At 43.0% G+C, this 23167-nt stretch overlaps 3 protein-coding genes across 6 annotated transcripts in view; 2 read left to right on the plus strand and 1 right to left on the minus strand.

The window, feature by feature from the left end:
- The window catches only part of LOC105894744 (F-box/LRR-repeat protein 7-like), a 32903-nt gene extending 27851 nt beyond the window's left edge, over positions 1-5052 (plus strand). Inside the window, exons 3-5 of one of the 3 annotated variants that reach the window (XM_012821311.3) lie at positions 1539-2099; positions 3517-4195; positions 4416-5052. In XM_012821311.3, the coding sequence (XP_012676765.1) occupies positions 1539-2099; positions 3517-4195; positions 4416-4476 (1301 nt within the window). In that variant the 3' untranslated portion in view covers positions 4477-5052. The other 2 variants (XM_031583956.2, XR_006152915.1) reach the window with 2 other exon arrangements.
- Positions 5053-11906: 6854 nt separating this feature from the next.
- Positions 11907-15380, minus strand: mettl4 (methyltransferase 4, N6-adenosine). Its single transcript, XM_031583560.1, has 8 exons — positions 14703-15380; positions 14394-14471; positions 13968-14307; positions 13772-13841; positions 13430-13604; positions 13166-13272; positions 12973-13064; positions 11907-12528 (listed from the first exon to the last, which is right to left on the minus strand). Exons 1-8 carry the CDS (start codon positions 14934-14936, stop codon positions 12386-12388), a joined length of 1239 nt encoding a protein of 412 aa, XP_031439420.1. The 5' UTR covers positions 14937-15380; the 3' UTR covers positions 11907-12385.
- Positions 15381-15640: 260 nt separating this feature from the next.
- Positions 15641-23167, plus strand: part of smchd1 (structural maintenance of chromosomes flexible hinge domain containing 1) — a 29324-nt gene continuing 21797 nt past the window's right edge. Inside the window, exons 1-11 of one of the 2 annotated variants that reach the window (XM_031583558.2) lie at positions 15641-15835; positions 18607-18682; positions 19067-19225; positions 19377-19459; positions 19556-19689; positions 19813-19927; positions 20132-20251; positions 21104-21270; positions 21460-21553; positions 22222-22435; positions 23017-23103. In XM_031583558.2, the coding sequence (XP_031439418.1) occupies positions 15641-15835; positions 18607-18682; positions 19067-19225; positions 19377-19459; positions 19556-19689; positions 19813-19927; positions 20132-20251; positions 21104-21270; positions 21460-21553; positions 22222-22435; positions 23017-23103 (1444 nt within the window). The remainder of the gene's footprint in view (positions 15836-18606; positions 18683-19066; positions 19226-19376; positions 19460-19555; positions 19690-19812; positions 19928-20131; positions 20252-21103; positions 21271-21459; positions 21554-22221; positions 22436-23016; positions 23104-23167) is intronic. The other variant, XM_031583559.2, reaches the window with a different exon arrangement.

The raw sequence follows: 23167 nt of genomic DNA on the forward strand, positions 1-23167 counted from the left end.
GCACCCAACTGTCCCACTATTGTAAATATGGTCTACGTTGTGACCACAATTATTGTGAAGATTTGTCATTCATTTTGTCTGATGCATTTATTCAATTCAGTTTCACCACACATTTACATGACACACCACAAATACATGTGGTGCACAATGTAGCTTGGCTATGTTTGTCAACCTCAACCTGTTCACAGAAACCCCCGGCTCTCTGTGCGTAAGTGTGGGGGCAGATACATTGGGAATTAGAGAAACTGCAATAAACCTGCAGGTCTTTTTTCCTCTGCATGCCACATTACCTCTTGAGAGGCTGTAGCAGTAGTGGTCCAATAACACTGGCCCCCGCGCCTCACTCTACACACACACTCACACACACACACACACACACACACTCTACCTCATAACAGAGGGATTCCGTCCAAATCCAGGGGTGACATCACTCCACCAGCCTTCCCTTTTCTATAGTCAACTAGATTTCATCTTTGTGTGTGTGTCTGTGTGTGTGTGTCTGTGTGTGTGTGTGTGTGTGTGTGTGTCTGTGTCTGTGTCTGTGTCTGTGAGTGTGTGTGTGTGTGTGTGTCTGTGTCTGTGTCTGTGTCTGTGTCTGTGTCTGTGTCTGTGTCTGTGTCTGTGTCTGTCTGTGTGTGTGTGTGTGTGTGTGTGTGTGTCTGTGTGTGTGTGTGTGTGTGTGTTAGAATGTTTTGGTTCTCTATGAACTTAGAGGCTGTCTGATGGTATCTGTGGATGATGCTTGAGGCTCATGCGATGACCTCAGGATCACATCCTTCTGTTGGGAGCTTGGAAGAGGGAGTCCTCTTTCTCCTCGCACGCCACTGTGGTGAGAGCCAGCTTACCCTCATCCCCCTTTCCCAGCCCGCCGCGCACAGTTCCCCTACAAGCTCCTAAGCCCTTTGCAATTAACCACATCTGTGAAGAAGCTTGTTTATGACCAATCACAGAACATCAGCTCGAGGCAACCGCAACGGCTAAATGTGAGCTCTTTGAAGGGCAGATGTCCCTCTGATGAGGAGGTGTAGAAGCTGGATACACAAGTGCACTTAAGATAAACTTGACACTTCTTCAACACAAACTCACTATAACAACTTAATGACATCCATGACAACCCAGAGCAAAAGAAAAACACGCATCTCTGAATACAGTTGAAGGCTTTCACATTAAAGTATTAGTAACGTGGGGAAGCCCTTGTTGCCTTACACCCTCACCAAGACATTTTTGACCAAATATTTGTATATAATATAATAGTGTATAACTATGATGGAAACAATAGTCTTGTATTGGTAGAGACTGCAAATGTTTCAGAGTAAATAGTCGTGCAGACTGATGAGACTCCCCAATTGTTCCCTCTCTCTCTCTCTCTCTCTGTCTCCATCTCTCTCTCTCCCTCTCTCTCTCTCCCTCTCTCTCTCTCCATCTCACTCTCTCTCTCTCTCTCTCTCCATCTCTCTTACTCTCCCTCTCTCTCTCTCTCTCTCCATCTCTCTCTCTCTCTCTCTCTCCATCTCTCTCTCTCTCTCTCCCCCTCCCAGACTCTGACCTCAGCATGCGGACCCTGAGTACCCCCAGTCCTGCTCTGATTCTCGCTCCACAGACCATTCTTTCTCACCATGGCAACCACTCCAGCTCTTCTGTCTCTGGGGAAACGGTTGCCCTCGTGCACCCTTCTCCCGGACACCATCCCCTTGCCCCCGTCGACCTCCTCCCAGACAACACCCTCCTTCAGATGTTTTCCCACCTGTCCACCAACCAGCTGTGTCGATGCGCTCGAGTCTGCCGCCGCTGGTACAACCTGGCCTGGGACCCTCGTCTTTGGAGCACCGTCCGGCTGGGAGGAGAACTGGTCCACGCGGACCGCGCCCTGCGAGTGCTCACGCACAGACTGTGCCAGGACACGCCCAACGTGTGCCTGACCCTGGAGACGGTGGTGGTCAGCGGCTGCCGTCGGCTCACTGACCGAGGCCTCCACACGGTGGCGCTGTGCTGCCCAGAGCTGCGCCACCTAGAGGTGGCTGGATGCTACAACGTCTCGAATGAGGCTGTGTTCGAGGTCGTATCCCGCTGCCCCAACCTGGAGCACCTTGATGTGTCGGGTAACAACAAACACTTTTAAGCAGTCATGTTATCTTGCATTAGTTGTCTAACGCACACTTGTTTGGCCAGTAGGGGGTGCTCAAATAGAACCTGTACTGTGCAACCCTCACTTCCACAACTGTGGCCTAATCAAACTGAAACATAACATTAATGGATCACAGGAATGCATTTCTTTCGAAATCCTGAATGTTGCTGCTGACATTTATGACATTGTGGCATAAGCATAGAATCTTAAAAAAAAGAATTGTGATTCATGGCACTTCTGTTTCCTCTGCCTGTGCAAGCCGGGAAATGCATTAAGAAATGGAGGGAATAACTGCCAGCGTAGTACTCCCTGGAGACAGAGGCGAAGGCCTGGTCGTCTTTGAAAGCTGAAAGACTCCCAACCTTACAGAGATTCAGGCAGTCTGTCTGCTGCCTTCATTAGGGGAGTGACATGCTAAAACGCAATTCTCATTATTGAAAAGTCCCCATAATTCCATGGTCAAGGAAAGTCCAAGTCATTAAGAAGAGGAAGTCGCTCTCATTGACAAAAAAGCTTACAATTTGTTGCCATTGTTACCACAAAGAAAAATGGATATCCAACATAATCGATCAAAGTAAACCTATGGTTAATATTCTTCTGCCAATGGTTAATGCCTTTAACTTGACTAATCTCTCTTTCCCTTAATCGCTCTCTCTCTCTCTCTCTCCCCCTGTTTGAATGAAGACTCTGAGAAGTAAGATCATGCTGAAGACCGCATTACGCTGTCATGAATCACTTCCCTCTCTAAATAAATGGTTTTAACCACAATAAGGGCCTTTCCTGCCACAGGTCTTACAGAATCCAAACCATAGAGATATTGATACAGCACAAAATGTCAAACGGTTATGAATAATTATTCTCTAAAAGATTATGCAGACCTGATGTAACCTCTGGTTGGCGGTTTTCACTTTTAAAAACCTTGGCACTTTTTTGGTCTTTTTCAGTGTTGAACTTCTTAAACACTGTGGGCTGTGTCCTAACACTGACCCAGTAGGGCTGCATACATATTGTTACAGTTGCTTTTGTCTGTCACATCAGTTAATCTGATATGACAGCATGGGTCTCCACTGGGAATATACGATGGTATGGATTGATTTAAAACACACAACATAGTGTTACACCAAAATGTCAGAAGGATCTCACCTCAATGCACCTCAAGGCAATGCTGAATTTTATTCTCCTATTTAGATTCGTGAATCTGCAATACTGGCCTCACAGATACTGGCTATTTTTAGTTAAACTTGTCTAAAGTTTGCTAAGCTAGTATGTTGTATTTAATAAGCTATGCTTCTACAAATTAGTTTTGTATTTGAATGGAGAATGTTTTGTCAGATAATAATTCATGTTTATAGTCATGAATATGTTGTTCAACATTGTTTTTCTCATTTTAGGTTGCACCAAGGTCACCTGTATCAGTCTGGCTCAAGATTCCCCTATGACTCCCCTGTCTCCTCAACATTGCCAGCAGATCGCCATCCGTTACCTGGACATGACCGACTGCTTCTCACTGGAGGATGAAGGCGTGCGCACCATCGCCTCCCACTGCCCGCGTCTCACCCACCTCTACCTGCGCCGCTGCCAGCGTCTGACGGATGAGGCCCTCCGGCAGTTGGCACTGCACTGTCCAGCTATCCGCGAGCTCAGCCTTAGCGACTGTCGACTGGTGAGTGACTTTGGACTCCGCGAGGTGGCACGCCTGGAGGGCCGTCTCCGCTACCTGAGCGTGGCACACTGCTGCCGTATCACTGACGTGGGCGTGCGCTATGTGGCCCGCTACTGCCCGCGGCTGCGCTACCTGAACGCCCGGGGCTGTGAGGGGCTGACGGATCACGGACTGGGCCACCTGGCACGCAGTTGCCCGAAGCTGCGTTCGCTGGATGTTGGCAAATGCCCACTGGTGTCAGACTTAGGGCTAGAACAGCTGGCGCGGAGCTGCCCGGGCCTGCGGAGGCTGAGCCTGCGGGCGTGCGAGAGTGTGTCCGGGCGAGGGCTGCGCGTACTGGCCACCCACTGCCCCGAGCTGCAGCTGCTCAACGTGCAGGAGTGCGAGGTCCCTGCGGAGGCACTTCGGCTGGTGAGACGGCATTGCCGGCGCTGTGTCATCGAACACACTATCCCTGCCTTCTATTGAGGGTGGTGAGGCGAACACACTATCCCTGCCTTCTACTGAGGGTGGTGAGACGAACACACTATCCCTGCCTTCTACTGAGGGTGGGGGGAGGCGAACACACTATCCCTGCCTTCTACTGAGGGTGGTGAGACGAACACACTATCCCTGCCTTCTACTGAGGGTGGTGAGACGGCATTGCCGGCGCTGTGTCATCGAACACACTATCCCTGCCTTCTACTGAGGGTGGGGGGAGGGGAACACACTATCCCTGCCTTCTACTGAGGGTGGGGGGAGGGGCGTGGGCGGGGGACACACACATTCTCATCATTGACAAATGGAGTTATTTTTTCTCCCTGCATATTTTTGTTGATGTTGTTGACTAAGATAAGACAATAATAGAAACTAAGGTCAAACTTTATATGGTGCAATATTTGCATTTTAATAAAGCGATTGCTGTCCTTTCCACCTGTTATACAAAGAATATTCAGTGTTGGTGTATTTATGAAGAGGGATATTCTTTTTAATGCCATGAATTCAGATACTTTGTAAGCTGTTATGATATCATATTATTAATATTTACCGCCTAAACATTATGGGGTGAGCATTTGCACTTTATATGCATCATAGACATTTTTGTATCAGTTACTTTTCCAGGTGAAGGTATTAAGAGGTTTCTGCCAGATAATTGATCAGTTGATAAATGTGATGCTGCTATGTTTTTTCTATATAAAGGGTTGTTTTGTAATGCTCTAATGGATGTGTTTTAGTATTAAGCTCTAAAATGGAAGCACTTTTTTTTATTAAAAACGAAAAGCTACTTTGTTTGATTTTCTTTTTTGTTTGTGTGAAAGAAACATGTTTTGAAATCACAGGCTGTACCTTGGAAGGGTCCTTGACCACCCCTCCCGATTTAAATCAGTTTACACTGATAACAGTTCAGCAGCAATGCTGTCACCGTGTCTTTGTCCTACACTCTCAAGTGACTACTCCAGTGAAACTGTGTCTTTGTCCTACACTCTCAAGTGACTACTCCAGTGAAACTGTTCTCCCTGCTGATCGCTCCAAAGCTTGGGTTTCTCTTTTAAACTAGCCTGATGTATCACTGGCAGCAGCACCTACATGATAAGGGCAAGCTTTAACCAGTTGGCATCAATGGTAGCCCTAAACATTACAAAAAAAGAATCTTCATACTGTTTATGTCCTGAATTAGGGGAATTGCGTTTACCCTAATTAGATCATGTTATATTCACAGCAGCTCAGCACTGCATATCTTAGTAAGTAGTGTGTTAGTATGAATATCCAAATACTCCTGATGGCATTGTGGGTCTTAGGGCTACATAGCATTTTTTCATCCAGTCCACAAACCCCACAAAGAATGTTAGTGTGGTACAAGAAAATAGGCAATTTAAGTTTCGTGTTTATCAACATACATGTGTGGTGAGAGTGAAACACTTGTGCCTGCCTGAAAACCCCAGTGAGATGCTCATGAGGGAAGCTGTGTTGTTGTATCCGGCTGCTCAGGTTCGATGGCCCACTAGGGCTGCTTTGGGCAAGCAACCAGCAGCAGCATCATCTGTGGCAGATACAGCCAAGTAGATGCACCTAAGTAAGCTACAGAAGAACAAACCAAAAGAATACCCCTGGAGTCAGCGAGAGCAGGGGTGGAAGATGACTCACAGGCAGACCACATGGCATTGGGCTCTGGCATGGCTTCAACCACAAGAGAGGGGATGAACACGGATACTGCCAGTTTGGGGAAAAAGGGGTTTGTATCTGTGGATGGAGGAAGGAAACTTCACTGAAAGGCTTGAGGATCCATTAGAGAAGGAAGACATGCCTGGATGAAGGAGTACAGGGACCCTGCATTGAGCACTACTTGTTAAGAAGTGGCTCAAGTCAGTCTGTTGAAGTCCAGCGGCAGGTTGAGCACCAAAGACCACAGAATATCAGCACCCCTGCTACAGCGGAAGGAGGCCCCAGCACCCCTGCTACAGTAGAAGGGCCGCAGAGGGAGGCCCCAGCACCCCTGCTACAGCGGAAGGAGGCCCCAGCACCCCTGCTACAGCAGAAGGAGGCCCCAGCACACTGGCACAGAATGGTGGGCATCATGCAGCCGCCGCACAGCGAGGACAAACCAAGTAGACTAAGAAGGAAAACATGCAGTGAGCAGAAAACAAAGGTTAGATGATCAGGAGCCTCTCAAGTCAAGGAATTGCATCAGTGTTGAGTTAAAAGGATTTTTAGAAGGATTGAAGGGTACAGCAGAGCATATATTGAAAAGGTCATGTATAATTACGTATGACATCGAAGGATGTGGAGTTTTTATCAGAAATCTATGAAAGGAAAGCAAGGTCAAGCCAAGTCAAGACGACAGGTCGAAATAGAGTGGCTGATTCGGGAAAGGATGCAGCTGAAGAAGCAATGGAAATGAGCAGATGATGAACAGAGAGAAGGTATTAGTGTACTGCAGGCAGATGGTAAAAAGTAGATTGGCTACATTAAGGAGGTTGGATGAAGAAGGAAGAAGCCAGGACAAGCTCGGATTGCATTCTACAAGGATCCATTGTGTTTGTGAAGGTTTCATTCACAAATAGAAGTTTGAGAGTTGAAAGAAAGGACCCAAAGGGGCATCTTCAACAGCTACATACGGAGGCCAGAAGCCAGAGATCTCCTTGTGCCTTTGGATTGGTGCCACAGTCTCTTGTGGAAAGCATTCAGCTACTTTCAGGTCCCTGAAACGATTTCAGTGTCATTCAGGGCATATTCCTTAGGATAGGATATTCAATTGTGATTTAACACAAGTAACTACACCACATCCTGGCAGCTTTTGGAGATTGGTATCATGGCTGGATGTACCATCTCACCGTTGGCTTTCACCATGGCAATGGAGGTAATTATAAGGGGCATCTAAATGAGTTGTTGGTTGTGAAAGCCTGCAGGATGGCACCCGGTTACCTCCCATCCAAGTTTATATGGATGACATGTCGACACTGACAACAACTGTTCCATGTACCCGTTGACTGTTAGCCAAGTTGAATGACAGTCTATAATGGGCTAGGATGAAAGTGAAACCTAGCAAATGTAGAAGTTTTTCTGTCAGTAAGGGAAAACTGGTGGAAGAGAGGTTTTATATTGATGATGAGGTGATTCCTTCTATTGTAGAAAAACCTGTGAAGAGTTTAGCATTAAAAAAGTAAAATTCCACATTGAGTGAATGAGGACAGGTTTCAGAGCTTAGAGATTTCATTGTTAAGGCTATCAGTACTATTTAAGATCTTCTTGCCTGGTAAACTGAAATTGTACGGCTTGCAGTTTGGGCGTTTTGTGGCAGTTTGACTGTGTATGCGATTATTTCAGAGGTGGAGATTTTTGAAAGAGGATCATTCTAAGGACCCAGCAGTCAGGAACACTGCTCCAACAGTAAAAACAGAGAAGAGGTGGAATCCACGAGAAGCGGTTCAATATACACATACACATATACACAAGGCACATAACAGCATAGGGATATCATTGGGCAGGTGCAGAGTGGAAGAGCGGTTTGTGAATTAATCTAAACTAAAACTGAGATATGTGAAATCTTGTTGAGGTGTATCTGTTGTTGTCTCTGGTAGGGGCATGTGTTCTAACCCATTTTAAGTAAAGAAGGGGTTTGATTCTGGGACGCCAGACACCACTGTAGAGCCTTCGGGAAGTGTTGTTCAACAAAACACTGATGAAGGAAGGTGCCTGTTTGAAAATGCTCACAAACGCAGCGTTGTTGTTGCTGTTGTTGTTGTAGTACCCTGTTGCTCAGGGGGACTTGACGAATCCCGGCTACAACATGTGGTGCATTTTGTGGCTGTCTGCAGCCAGTTGTGCATTATTGCTGTATCTATGCTATGGTTGGGCAGCTGTTAGATTGGGTAGGTTAGGTTAGGTTGTCGGCTATGAGTACTTGCATGTGACAGTGAAAGGATTGGCCGCTGTGGCAAGTCCCCAACCAATAACACAAGAAATCACTGTGTAAAAATAAAATGACTCCTGCAAGAATCTCAAAGCTAAGGAGGATATTCATGTAGCCATACTATTGCTTTTGGATCCCACTGGAACATCATTTACTTCAGGTATTAACATTAGTTATGGCCAAATGTTTAGCCTTTTCCAGGAAATATGTGTGGTCAGCAGCATGATACCTGACAGGCAAGTAAAGCATTATGGAAGATATTTTGTAATATTTACAAAGGTCTTGATTAGAGACAATTTAGGAAGTGAAAAATTATGCAAAATTAAAATCACACATCCGCACTTTACTTTTATACTGTATAATATGGATACAAATGAACAGTATTGGCAGACTGTCATACTGTTTACATACATGATACATAGATATGGTATGGTATTTGACATTAAAACTTGCCTTAATATATAAAAGACAATAATTCCGTAGTCCTACACTCTTCAAGTGGTAGCCATGCTATCGGCATCTGAGTGAAAAACACAATTTAAGCTAGTTAGGACAGTAGTTTGGATTCTGAAGTAAGGATTATGCCCATTGTGTAATGCCAAATCTGCGTGATTTTGTATCTTTAAAATGTTGTTCTTGTAACTCTTGTGCTGCCATAAATCACAAAGAGCACTGGCAAAAAGAACCTACGGCTGTGAACTGAGTTTAGTGTGCAGCCTGTTTTATGCACTCCTTCCAAGTCTTGCAGGTGCCTCTGATTTTTAGTTCCCACCAGTTCTTAGATTTCTAAATGCCTTTTTATTAAACTATGCGCCATATGGTGTGTAGAGCCAGAGGAGAAATGGCCTAACCACAAATTCCCTGTCTGGCAAACTGTTGTTGGGCTGTTAGATAAATTTCCTATGGCAACATAAATGGAAACTGCGAGAATATTTCCATGTAAAGAGGCCCAGGGTATAGCATTTTCAGTGAGAGCGCAATGTGGCTTTATTGGCCTTGGCTCTGAATGAACACAGGCTTCATGTGACACTGTGGCAGGTGGCCGCAGACTGCACTGGCAACCAAGTCTTGAAAGCCATTCCGATGGAACCAGCTCAGTAGAGTGACAGAGAAGTGTTTCTACTTCAATACACAAGTCCTCCACGCAGGACCACTTGAGCTGCAACTACAAACACAAACATGGATGACCCAACAGACAACAGTCTAGCTGATACAGATACCACTGGAAGTGATTTGAAAATTAGAGTATTATGGTAAAACGATCAGAATGTGACTTGTTGTCACACAGTGTCATCTTGGTATTCAGGCTTTTGACGCAAGTTGAGTTTCATTGCATGTTTATCTTCTTTGGGACAAACAAGTGGAACAAGCTACCCTATGATCTTGTCTGAAAGCTGGTCTCACCCCAGAACTGATGAATCGATCATGACCTTTTCAATGGGGTCAGCTGTGTATTCTACCATCTCAGATGCAAATGCATGTACCACTTTATATTCCAGATCCACCTTAGATATATAAAGAATAGTGAGCCACCTTTGTGCAGGAAGGCCACTCAGATGATGTACTTAATGTGGTTGTTCCTAGGATGCCGGTAATACAATAAGGTTTTGTATAGCACAATTCATCAATTCATACACTTTGGTAATTCAAAGTGCTTTACAAATGAGCAGATAAAAGAACATAGAGAAATAAGAGATTAAAACAGTGAAGTACGTTATAAAAGAACAAAGAAGTAGAATAGATTAGAAATCTGCATCGGCGTAGCTATGATAAGAAATCGTATTGTCTGTAAAGATTTGTCCAAGCAGGACAATATAAAGGCTGAATAATAAAGGGTGCAAGATGGACCCCTGGGGGACACCACAGGTCAGGGATGTTGGTGTTGAGGCCCTAAGATGGACCCCTAAGATGGACTCCACAGGTCAGGGATGTTGGTGTTGAGGCCCTAAGATGGACCCCTGGGGGACTCCACAGGTCAGGGATGTTGGTGTTGAGGTACAGTTTCCAATGACAACAAAGAAGCTCCTGTCTTGTGAGGATGATCTGAGCCACTTGACAACCGTACCTGAAAATCCAACCCAAGGTTCCAGTCTGTGAAGTGTCAAAGGCTGCACTGAGGTCCAATGATACTAGGACTGATGTTTTGCCTGTATCGGTATTTAGGCGTGTATCATTTAAAACCTTACTGAGAGCTGTTTCAGTGCTGTGATTAGCACGGAATCCTGACTGAAAGTTATTAAAATAGCCATTGGGCATTAAGAAGGTGGTTGATTAAAAACAAAATGGTAGATTGGATACCGGCCAGTAATTGTTTAGTATGGAAGCATTCAGATTATTCTTTTTAAGTAGGGGCTTTATAACAGCTGTTTTTTTAGGGACTCAGGAAATGTGCCAGACAGCAGTGATACATTTAACATTTTAAGCACATCTGCTGCTTTTCAAACTGATTTAAAAAAGTTGGTAGGCAAAGTATCTAAGCAGCATGTGGAAGAATTGAGGTTCTGTACTGTTTTTCTTTTTACTGACATCAAGCTGAGTTCCTCTCTCTGTTGCTGGTAATCCCAAATGTTAAGCTGTTTGTAATTGAGAGAATATGTTCTGCCTGATTATATCCATTTTACTCTTGAAAACAATACGCAAACTCAGATATAAGGTCGGGTGCAAAATGTGAAGGGGGGTTAGTTAACTTCTCGACTGTTGTGAATAGCATGCGAGTATTGTTTATATTTCTACTGATGATGTTAGAGAAGAGAGACGGTCTTGCTTTGTCTATTTCAGCATTATGCGCGGAGCATCTCTTTATGAATTTGATAGTGGATCTGAAGTTTGTATTTGCGCCATTTTCTTTCAGTCTTCCTACATTCTCTCTCTGACTAGGACAGGTTTAGCTGAGTTAGTGAGCACAAAATGCCATGAGTTGAACTAGAGTGTTTATATATAACAGGTTCGTCTTACGCACTAATGCAGTTGCAGCAGTAATTGGGAAAAGATCCTGGTTACATAAGTACGTTCATAAGCCAGTACTTAATTTTAACATGACACTTCGGCGTGTTGTTTGTTTATTGGTTTTAGCCCAGGTGGTAGGTCATAAACTGAGGCATGATAAGCTGAGCAATCATACCAAAGAATCTCTCTTTAAAACAGCCAGTCTGAGGCATGATAAGGCTCACTCTTTGAGACCATACCAAAGAAGCTCTCTTTATATCAGCCAGTCTGTGAGACATTTTCCTGGTCTGCCATTTGCTGCCCCCTGTTGTTCTATATGCCTTATGACAACCACAGCTGCTCACAACAATAAGGTTTAAATGTAATCACAAACCATTCATACTAACACGTAGACATTGTGGTTATTATTAGCAGGAGTAGTAGTATGGTTTCCACCATTATAGTTCTTGGTGTCGTTTATTGTAGAACAGCCTCGGCACCAAAACCAAGTTGTCAATAAATGATCTGTATTTAATGGCCCTTGTTGTTACACCTTAGACAAGTTTATGTGGAACATTTAGCATTTAGAGCCGTGCCGTCTCAATTCTAAATGGAAACAGACATTGTGACTATTCTCTTCCAAATTAATTTGACTGTTCTCTTAATAATTAAGACCTTTTTGGTGGTAGTATCTTGAATGTAAAGGCACACTTTCTCTCTTTCTCATTTGTTGCGGTACAGGTCCTGAATGTTATTACTACCAATTTCTTCCTTTATAGATTGTTAGTAACGTAACAATGACATTTTTAAATTGAGAAAAAATTAAAACACATTTATTGTACAATACAAAGTACAGATGAAAGACTGCTACATTACAGAGCTCATCATCTACTATGTCTAAGCTATTTACACAATGCTGCAAAACTCATGAGTATAAAACTCCTAAGTATTAAAAGGTGACATGGTCATAGAGAACTTGGGCTCTAAAGGGAGACAGAGGTGAAACAAGAAGGGCCTAATTCCACGGTAGATATGTGGCTCTATGAAGTGGGTACTGCCCAGATGTATCTGAACATTCTTGCTAGCGTGCACTCTGTTTTTTTTTAGCAAATCAATCACTTATTGGTTCACTTCACACAGACCTCCCAAGGACAGTGCACAAGGGGAGATGACTGACAAAGATTGCATTCCTCTATGTAATGTTCTATACAGATATCCTCCGATGCTTGAATTGTGCTAAAGTTGGCCGACTGAGGAAACGTCACTGCCTTGTGGGGTGTAACTAATCTGTTGTATCCTTAGTGAAGTAGCTGATATGTTGAAACTTGAGAGCTTCATTTCCCCAGCTGGTCCAGCCTGAGTGAAGACTGCGTGCAAACATCTCCAGACATTTGGCATCGGGTCTAATATAAGGTTTAAGCACAGCTATGAAAAAAAACAGAAGGAACCATTAGCACATACTATATAGTACACTATGAAAATGTGGCATACTGATATCATTTCCAGACCCATACGACTATGTTAGGCCATTTAGCATCCCATGTTTGCTTTACACCCCTTCCCAAGTCTGTTTGTTTGATGTGCAGCTTTTACTTTTTAGTGTTAGGTACCTTACGTTATACTCCATATCTCACTCTCTCATATATATATATATATATATATATATAGATAGAGAGAGAGAGAGAGAGAGAGAGAGCGAGAGAGAGAGAGTCATGAGGTAGTGAGGAGCAGTGTGTCAGAGAGAGAGAGAGAGAGAGAGATGGAGAAACATATATTTTGTGAACCTAAGAGATGCAATAAAACCCCTAAGAACCAGATGAACACCATGTGCGTACATGTCACAAAGAATGAGAATGCACAGTAAAGTACCTGAGAGAGAGGGTTTGTGGGAATGCAGAGCTGAAGGAACGCTGACAATCAGTCGCTGATCTGGAAGAGGAGCCTCACATTGGCTCAAGGCACTGCAGTCATAGGGAAAGCAAGAGGTGCACATAAAACACAAATGAAGACACGCATTCATAGACATGGGGAGAAAGCACTCCTCAAAGCCCACTTTCTGTACCTGGTTGTGGCATTTTGATCACAGCGGTATCTCCCCAGCACCAAAACTTCATAGGGTTTCTTATGTGGAGAGTCTAAAGGAAGCACAAACTCGCCAGCCTGAGTAACCTACAGCAACGGACACAATTGAGTTAGTGTGACCACAGGAACACAGAATGCATTAGTAAAAATCTAGGAATCTGAAACAAACAATAAATGGCCCAAAGATGGCACACCTGACCAGGTAATTCCTTCCTGGGACATGTTCATTTGACTATTTAATTACCTTCACCCAAAGCCACTCTGCAAGAAGTTCCACTCCCCAATGAGGGTACAGCTCCTCTCTGACAAAACGCAGGTGTCTGGGGCGGTTTGTTACCCAGGTAACCACCAAACACTCAGGTGAACTTATGAGACTGATTGGAAGTTGTTTGAGTTGAGAGGAAGGGAGGAAGCTGTATCTGTCAACCATAGAAAATACATCTGAAAGTTGTTGTGTGTTAACTTTTATGATACAGTTATTTCAGTATTACAAGAAGGGGGAAAAGCATTCCATAATTAAAACATCAAACCTTCTCTCAGCTAGAGGTTTATCTTATACCTTAAATAAATGATCAGTGCTACTTACCGACTGCTTCTTTTGACAGACTTATTCTCCCAGGGTGGATCCAGAACAATAAGGTCAAACTTCTCCCCACCTGAATCCCGCATACCAGTTTTTACAATTTTTTTCTATCACTTTATCCTCAAACTTTAATGACTGCTACAAAGAATATTTCACACCGAGTTTATCTAACCAATTTACAGCAGGTGTACATACTCACAGTTCACGAGGGGCTGCGTGCGTGTAATATCAGAGAGAAGGAAACGGCTACGGCCAGGAAGGAGGTAGCGTTCTCCCATCAGTGGCACCTCACAACTGTGGTCAAATGGATTCTCTGTTACTCTCGAAAACAAGTCCAGTGCTTCATCTCCGCAGATCGACTGGAGGGCCACGGAACCATCCACAGGCAATGACTTGGCCATATCACACATGGCCGCCAGGTGACATTCCTGAGGTGTAATCGTCTTTGTTGCCCCCTCAGGAGCTGAACCTGTCAGGTATCCAAGAGATTGCCCAACCTCCACTAAAGATCGAGTGCCCTCTTGAACCAGCTGTCTAATCTAAAATCAATTTAAAATGTATTTGAAATTATAATCAGGCAGGTAAAGCCGACATATATTAGTTCACATATTCAGGTGCACGTTACCTTTTCATGGTAGACTTGGGAATCAAGCTCACCCTGATTCAGATCTCGTTTGCGTTTTCTTCCTTTCCTCTGAGGGGGCTATAGAATAACTGTAATGTCACGTTATACTCATCAAAGCATAAGAAAGATTTGTAAATGTCCCAAATAACACTACCGTGATCGTTAATCCCTTAGTTTTATATGCAGTCAATGTGGTACAACGGCTATAAAAACACTAACCTAAAGTTTCAGAATGTGCTGATCCGACTCAGCAAATCAAAGGATATTGATAATGCATTCTGGCCTCTCATTAGTTTAAGCAAATCTCACCTTCTTGTCACCACAAAGGGTCCTTAGGTCATCCTCCGGTGTTTTCGTTCCCACATTCTCTGGCGTGGTTTTAGAAGTAATATATGGCTTAAAAATGTAAAAATACTCTTTTTTAAAACGATACGTTGCACCCCGTTGCTTGCAACCATCACTTGCAAGGTTACAGTAATTCACATTAATGAAAGACTGCGAGTCCAAGAGCCAGCCGCGACAATCAGACGCTATCACAGACATTGACAGGATTGAAGGAGATAATCGATTTGACAATAACTTAACTTATATATTTAAAAGTAAACCTTTATGTCTGTGAGGAAATTAATTGGTAACTTGAATACATTGATAGCATGTTAGCTAGCTAGTGCTACTACCACTACCATGTTTCAAGGCGCTTAAATGACGTAGCTAGCCCAAGGAGGGTGTGTCTGACAAACATCTGCGCGTAGTCAACTACTCTTATTTACCAGACTATTAACTAGAATGTTCGCCAACTTCAGCTAGTAGAGAAGTTATTGGGTTCAACCAATCAGGCAGAACTTCTTCACACTCTTGGCTCAAGCTCCTGTGGTAGCTTTGTGGCAGTTACAAAACGAGACCATATCTGAACTACCAATAGAATTAGAAGTTATTGTATAATGTAACGTTAACCTCCCTTATAATGTCTCTATAAACATGTAGCATCAGAACGCTTGCATGTCTTCGAGGGCTGTTGAGGCTGGTGGCTAACTTATCAAAGAATGTAAATATATAGCTAACCTAGCTAATAAAGGTTATTTTTTTCCTAAACTGTTACCATTCTGCGTTGTACCGTTGAAAGTTAACTCCTGCATTAACGTTGCCTAACTAACTAGCTAGCAAAGAGAGCAATGGCTAGCCAGCTAACTTAGCAAACGTCAGCGAGACTCCTCAGCATTCGCGCAGCAGAAAGAGAGGGAAGAATCATGGCGGAGATGCGGTCACATACCAAAACGGCGGGTTTGAAACTATGTCAGAAAAACATTTCCTCCGAGCTATTAGCGAGTTCTCACAGAAAAATGAGAGTGCTTGACTGTCGTCCTGAGAGCAAACAAGTCACCGAGCATGTCGTGGATGCCACAGGGAAAGATTTTGAAGGGTTCCTTCAAGATGTATCGAAGGTATGTTATCCTAGGTTAGCTCGTTACTAGCCAGCTATCTAGCTAACTAGTTAACATGGAAATGTCATTTCTTGCTAATGTTATGTAATTTGTAGCTATGCATAATGATAAACAACATGGGAAGCTATTTGACTACTTGTAAAACCGTAAATGGTTTGATGGGAGAGGGGACAATGCAAGTTATTGTTAGGTAGAAAGTTAACGTCACTTAGCCTATGTAACGTGACGCTTTGTCATGCCTAGGTAAGGTGAAGTTCCCTTAAGTATTGTGACCTTATGTATAACAGACTAAGTGAACCCCACTTTACCAATTAACGTTAGCAATCATAGGTGAAACCCAGTTATTGACCTGTCTGAGGTTGCCAAAACAGCTAACGTTAGCTAGCTGCAGTTTAACTGTGCATTAATTACAACCAGATAATGTAACAGATGTGACTGCTGACTACTAATTCATATTTGTATAAGCTGCGGAAGTGAACTTGTTGTGCTGTGAAAATGCATTTAGTTAGGCCAGGGGTCTCGAAGTACCGTCCCGCAAGACAGTCTGGAGTGGCCCCTTGATTGTTGTACATTTGTAATGAGATTCAGCTCGCATATCACTTCTACGTTTCGTTGTAGACTACATTAATTGCGAAGCAGTTAAGGCTGCACTGGGTCAGCCAATCAAAAGAGTTAACCGTTACCAGGCAACCAATAGAGCAATTCCTTGCACGCACCTTTAGCTAGCTAGATAGCTGTCACTTAACTGCAAATGTAAGAAAACATGTCTCTTAAGAAAGCAAACAAGAAAAGTTGACTCGGACCATCGGCAGTTTCAAGAAAAATGCACATGCGAAAGCACCGAGATGGGCTGAATGACAATGCGCAGCTATGTTTGTTAGGGGTATTGATGACAGTTTTAAAGCCACAGAAGAAATGCATTAATACATTTTAGCTCATCTCCTATTGCACAGGGCCCCTTTTAAGAAGACCATCTCGTAAGTGGCCTGAAGGTCATTTGTGTTTGAGACCCCTGGGTTAGGCCATCATAATTCAAAAAGATGTACCCTAATACAGAGAAAGGTACACAGATGTGCAGCTCAAATCCCACTCAAACCTTGAGGGAAATGCTGAAAGCCCTTGAGACTTCCACTCCTTGGTTAATCAAGAGCAGCTTGAGCATCCAAAGTCCTCCACCAACCTGTCCTCATATCCATAAGCATAATGACATGAAGATGAATCTGCAATTAAGGCAGCCCTTTGTTAATTATAATGGATGTAGTGAATAGCTTTTTGGATCACTATTTCATATCATAAAGAGCACAACGAACACCCTGAAACCAAAAGGGGGGTTCCCACTGAAGCGCCACAGGCTGAGATTAGAAGAGACAGGCAGGCCAGGCAGGCCAGGCAGGACTTGACTCAGATAAGGGGCAACCTTGAGCAGAGGAGAGGGAGAGACAGAATACAGAAAACAGAAATAGTTTATTGACACCAATGTTTGGGACTCTTGCACTCCTCCATGCACCTCCCTACGGGGGGGTTAAATTGAAGTCAATTAGAGTGGCTGAACTCTTTCTATACCAAGCTATTTTGTAGAAAACAATGACTGCCTACTTTTCAACATACAGTATATCCTATTATGTTAAGCCACAAAGCACAATTGAAGGAGGCATTAGACGTAAAGTGCTATATTGATGTTACTCTTAATATTTCACAATTCAATTTGTCAATACATTTAAAAATGTGTTGAGACTTCTTTTTTTAGTATTTATTTTGTATTGGTTTAAATTGGGTTTTACAATATTTCATATTTCATTTTCATATTTCATATTTTCATACATTTTTATTAAGCATATATGGCATAACATGTCATAACCCCCCCCCCCCCTACTCACATGAGATATATTCATATAACAAATCATATCAGCACACTAATGTAAACAGGTCTCGCATTCAAATTAGTTCTTTTTCATTATAATGTCCTTCACTTTGGAGATGCTATTGTTCCAGGTTTTAAGTGTTTGTGGGGTTGCACCATTTACTTTGGCGGAGGAAAGCTCAAGAAAGAGAATGTCCAAAAGGGTATTCAACCAGTGATCGAATGATAAATTGTGGGGTGGCACCCAGACTTGTACAATAATCTTCTTGGCTGCTGTTAAACCGGCAAATTCATACAAATTCATACAAATTACAGTCATCAATGAGAAGGTTCTATGTCTATGGGAAGTTGTATACCAATCAGATCAGACAAACAATCTAGTATTCTAATCCAGAAATCATATATTTTGGGACAGTCCCACATTGCATGCATGAATGTCCCTGACGTACTCTGTGGACAAAAAGTACAAAATGGATGTGGTGCTAGTCCTATTAAGTGTCTCACTCAAGTGAGACTTCTGTTTCTTCGCTGCTCAAACGTTTCTAGTGAAGATTAGTCTAATATATCACACTTGGAACTCCGCTAGCAAGAATGCATGACCTCAATACTGATCAGAACAGTCCTTTATGATTCTGTGGTGGCCCTTTGTGCTACAGCTTCATCTCAAATACATGAGTTAACCTTACTTCTGTAGTTTTTCTGTATTGTGGTAGAAATTTGGATTTGATTTGATTTGATTTGATTTGATTTGATTTGATATATCATGATCCTTGTTGTTTTAAAAGAGGCCTTGACCTCAGTTGACCTCCCTGGTGGTTAAAACTGTGTATTACTCAGATGGGTGCTTATTTTCAAAGTTCTGCTAACAAAGTCTGTCTTGTGCACTAATTTAAAAATAACTGTCTTTCAGACATTTTCTGTTGCTGAAAAGGAAACCTTTGTTTTGACTACAACAGACCGCAGAGTAATTGATGACCACATATTTGGTGAGTATTAGGTCTGTGCAACTTGCTTCCTTTTAAATTGATATTCATCATGAAAGCCACTTGTTATTGGTGCTTTAAATGATCCCTAACCTAATGCCTTCCCTTTGTAAAGTCTAATATATAGTGCATGATTTCATGTTCCTGGGTGGAAGGCTTTTGTTGGATGAGCTTTCGGTGGTGTAGGATCACGACACGCTTCTCCAAGACAGGAGCTATTGCATATTATTTCAGCCTTTACAGATGGCATTCATCCGGTGCTATTGTTCATCGTGTTTTACAGTATATAATATTACTCTATTAATGACAATAGTGAATTATTGTGTATTGCAAATGTGACATTGATCATTTTAATCTGTCCAATAATGAAAAAATATGCCATTTCAGATGAGCTGGATGATGAAATCACACTGCAGCTTCTGCGCACTGCAGACCAGGAGTTGCCGGCAGCCACCCAAGAGCACATTTCATACGTGCCCCACTACTACACGCTGGTGCAGAGTGGCATGTATGAGTACTACGCCAGCGAGGGCCAAAAGTCACTCCGTAAGAATGCACACATTCCACTCTTTACGCTTTAATGATCAGTCGTTGATTGAACATTTTTGTCAATATATGTTGACATCAATGCTGTACAGAAGCAGGTGTAAAAAGATATCTCTGTAATGGCCTTCTGGTGGGTCTTTTGTTTTTGTAGCCTACGCTTTTGCCGAGCTTGTTGACAATTCTCTCTCAGCTACTGCCAACAAAGAAGGACTCCGGAACATTGATATCCGTCTGGTGAGTGGGTGTTAAACATCCCATTATTTTTTAAACATACCAGTATTTTGTCTGGTCTATTTTTCACATTCCCTTTCTTGTATATGTCTGTGTCAGTTGTTTGATGAAAGCCAGGGTAAACATGCAGTGGTGGTACGCGATAATGGCTGTGGGATGACCTCAAAGCAGCTGAATAACTGGGCCGTGTACAGGCTGTCCAAGTTCAATCGGGACAACAGCACCTTCCACAGGTAACGCCAGCATCATCAGGTCCTGCAGTATGTAAACGCAGAGGCAAGGACTAGAAGTGTGTGTGTGTGATGTATTGATGTATTTGATGTATTTATTGTGTGTGTGTATGTGTGCTGAACTAGTGATCACTCGGGGTACGTGCGGCCTGCTCCAGTCCCTCGGAGTCTCAACAGTGACATCTCGTTTTTTGGCGTGGGAGGGAAGCAGGCGGTGTTCTACATAGGCGAGTCTGCACGGGTGAGCCTTCGTCACAGAGAAGACCATTGAACAAACCTGTGCTGAACAGAACATTTGTGTTGATGTACTCATTCAGATTGACTCAGCATCAATCTTTAGACATTTGTATAGTGTAATTCACTGTAAAAAAAAATTTTTGTCTTTTAATGTTAACCTTTGTAAAGGCATGTGCATTTTCATGCTGAACTTAGTTTGCTCTTTCAGATAATAACCAAGCCAGCATCCTCCCCTGATGTGCACGAGTTTGTCATGTCCAAAGAAGACTTTGAGCGGAAGGAGAAGAACAAGGAGGACATATACTGCGGCGTGATCAGGAACAGGAAGGTGTGTCTGAGAATGTCCAGATGAATCAATCAATCAGTTAAGATATAAGATAAGATATAAAGATATATAGAATCTTAATTCATCTAAGAAACAAGGAATCTTTCTTATAGCAGAGGTGAGGTACCTCAGAGATGGCTAAAGAGCAGAAGAGAGCCAGAGCAATTACACTAGGAAACCCCAGTTTCATTATGATGTCATCACGCTCTCTTAATCCACCAAACAGAACATAAAACAAGTATCTAATTCCCCACAAACAAGGGGACTAAAAGAAATGGCAAGATTTGAAAATGTGGACTTTTTTCATTCAGAGAGGATGGGGCAAAGAAAGGCCCCATAGATTCATCTTTGATAGTGTACACTTGTTGGGTATGTGTCTGTCAGTCACACTGAAGCAGCCCACTACATATTAATTAGGAATATTAGGTGGAATACTTCATATTGAGTTCATAGTTTGAATCCATCTGCATATTGGATACAAGACAAATTAAACAGCAGAACTCTGAAGTCACAGTGACCTCAACTCAGCAAAGAAGGGGTTGGACATAACCTTTGGCACGCAGGCACACACACACACACACACACACATACACACACACACACACACACACACACACACACACACACTCTCATAATCATTTACTCACTCAATCAATCCCTGCTTCCATGATATTTCCCCTTTGACCCTTTTACAGTCAATTCCACATTTGACACCATCTGACCGGGCTTACAAAAATGGCCAAACTGTTGAGAATGTTGTCATGTATTGTCCCCCCAGTGCTGCTCTTGTCTGAAGGTCCTTTCATGAGTGTGTGTGTGTGTGTGTGTGTGTGTGTGTGTGCCCCCCGCTCTCAGCCCGGGGACCATGCCCATATTGTGGCCGAGGAGGAGCTCTATCTGCAGGCGCTGATCGCGGAGGAGGAAGGCAAAGAGAGTTTCACCGCCGTGGTCATCACTGGTATCCAGTCAGACCACATCACCTACCTCAAACAGCAGTTTCATTTGTGGACCAGAGAATTGGCGTGAGTCACACAAGCACACACACACGCACACGCACACACACTGATTCATACGCACGTGGAAGCGTCTATGCTGATTATACACCAACAGATACACTGACTCAAGTGAATCCTGACTCATTGTGTCTTACCTCTTTTAAAGAGTTCTTGTCTCTTGTGTGAAACTGATGCCTTTGTCCTTGTTTGTTACAGGCACATCTATCATTATTATGTACATGGTATCCATGGGAACGATGTGAGACAATCCTCTAAGAATATTGAAAGAGAGTCCGATGTTGACATTCAGGTAATGTGTGTGTGGTTTTGACAGTGTCACTTCTAGTTCAATTTAGTGGGAATATTTGTGCAGCGTGTTCCAGATGTAGTCATTCGTGAGGCTCGTTCGCTCTGTCACTTATCATCAGAATCAGAATCATCTTTATTGGCCAAGTACATCATGTGAGCACAGTTTCAAATAGTGACGTTCACAATTCATCACATCATATGTGTCTTGGAGGTCTTGTGTGAAATGAGTTGCTCTCATCACCACAACATTCCAACACATTGTTTGAATACGAAGTGGACATTTTCCCTTCCAAGTAGGCCTAATCATGGGGGATAGTGTGTGTGTGTGTGTCTGTGTCTGTGTCTGTGTGTGTGTGTGTGTGTGTGTGTGCTTTAGCCTAATCATGGGGGATGGCAGGAGCAGTTCAGCCCAGGATTGGCACCATCTCTGAATTGCATTGTGCAGTTTTCAAATCCTTCAGTGTGACTGTCCCAGAATTTTGTGCATATATTATGAACATGTATTGTTGAGTTTACTTCAAAGTGTACCTGATCCATTGAATAAGTACAGTATCAGAGCTGTGTGTGTGTGTGAGTGTGTGTGTGTGTGTGTGTGTGTGTGTGTACACGTGTGTGTGTGTGCTTTAGTCACTCACTTGTTTATCAGTCCATTTGTTTCTCTCCTCTTAGATCTCCCTGGTGGAGAAGTCTGGTAAACAGCCCCGTCTCGTGAACCTGCGCGACATCGACAACGACATGCAGACCCTCTACATTAACTCCAGCTCGGCATCCTTTGAGTTCCGGGCCCAGGCCCAGGGAGACGCCGTCGTAGAGGGGCTCATTAGATACCACCCGTTCCTGTACGACCGTGAGACCTACCCCCAGGACCCCTACGCCAGCCCAGGTGACAGACACACATCAACAGACACGAAGCAGAACGCAACAGGGGAATGTGCTGTTTGTGAGGGTGTTGGTATAGGGAATATTCTTGATGAGTTGTCAGATAACAGTGAATGGTTAATATTAGGGGTGGGGGGAAAAATCGATTTTTCGATTTCTCTCGATTCTCTCTAGAACGATTCTGTCTCGATTCAGAAAAGTTCATAATCGATTTTTTAATTAAAAAAAAAAAAAAAAAAAAAATTATAATTTTTTTTTTTTTTTTACACATTCATTTTGTGTTGAAATGCAAGCGGCATCGATTATTGCAGACTCTGAGTAGCAAACTCAAATGTTTTAAAAATTGAGATGCATCGATAATCGTTTTATCGGTTTAGAATTGATAATCGATAATCGCTTTAGAATCGATAATCGGTTTAGAATCGAGAATCGGTTTAGAATCGAATCGTTGACCTCTGAATCGGAATCGAATCGAATCGTGAGGTGCCAAGAGATTCCCACCCCTAGTTAATATTGTGTCATTTATTATTAATAGCATCAATTTGTCACGCACATAGTATTCCTTGCGCCTGTTTTTCCTCACAGAAGGTTTATTGAGAATGCATGATGATGTTAGTAATGGCAATGGCAATGAAAAGCCAGAACTACAAAACTACGAAAGCACTTCAGCAGGTAATACATGACTATCGTAATACTTGGATATGGCACAAGTGCATACTATATTGTAACAGTCTAT

This window comes from Clupea harengus, chromosome 17, assembly GCF_900700415.2.
Source record: "Clupea harengus chromosome 17, Ch_v2.0.2, whole genome shotgun sequence".
NCBI classification, from domain to species: domain Eukaryota; kingdom Metazoa; phylum Chordata; class Actinopteri; order Clupeiformes; family Clupeidae; genus Clupea; species Clupea harengus.

Coding starts and splice junctions, on each gene's coding strand:
- mettl4 (XM_031583560.1), bottom strand. CDS start 14,936: ATGTCTGTGATAGCGTCTGATTGTCGCGGCTGGCTCTTGGACTCGCAG. Junction 13,273..13,429: donor CAGAGTGGCTTTGGGTGAAG/GTAATTAAATAG, acceptor CCGTTGCTGTAG/GTTACTCAGGCTGGCGAGTT. Junction 12,529..12,972: donor CCACAAACCCTCTCTCTCAG/GTACTTTACTGT, acceptor TTTTTTTCATAG/CTGTGCTTAAACCTTATATT.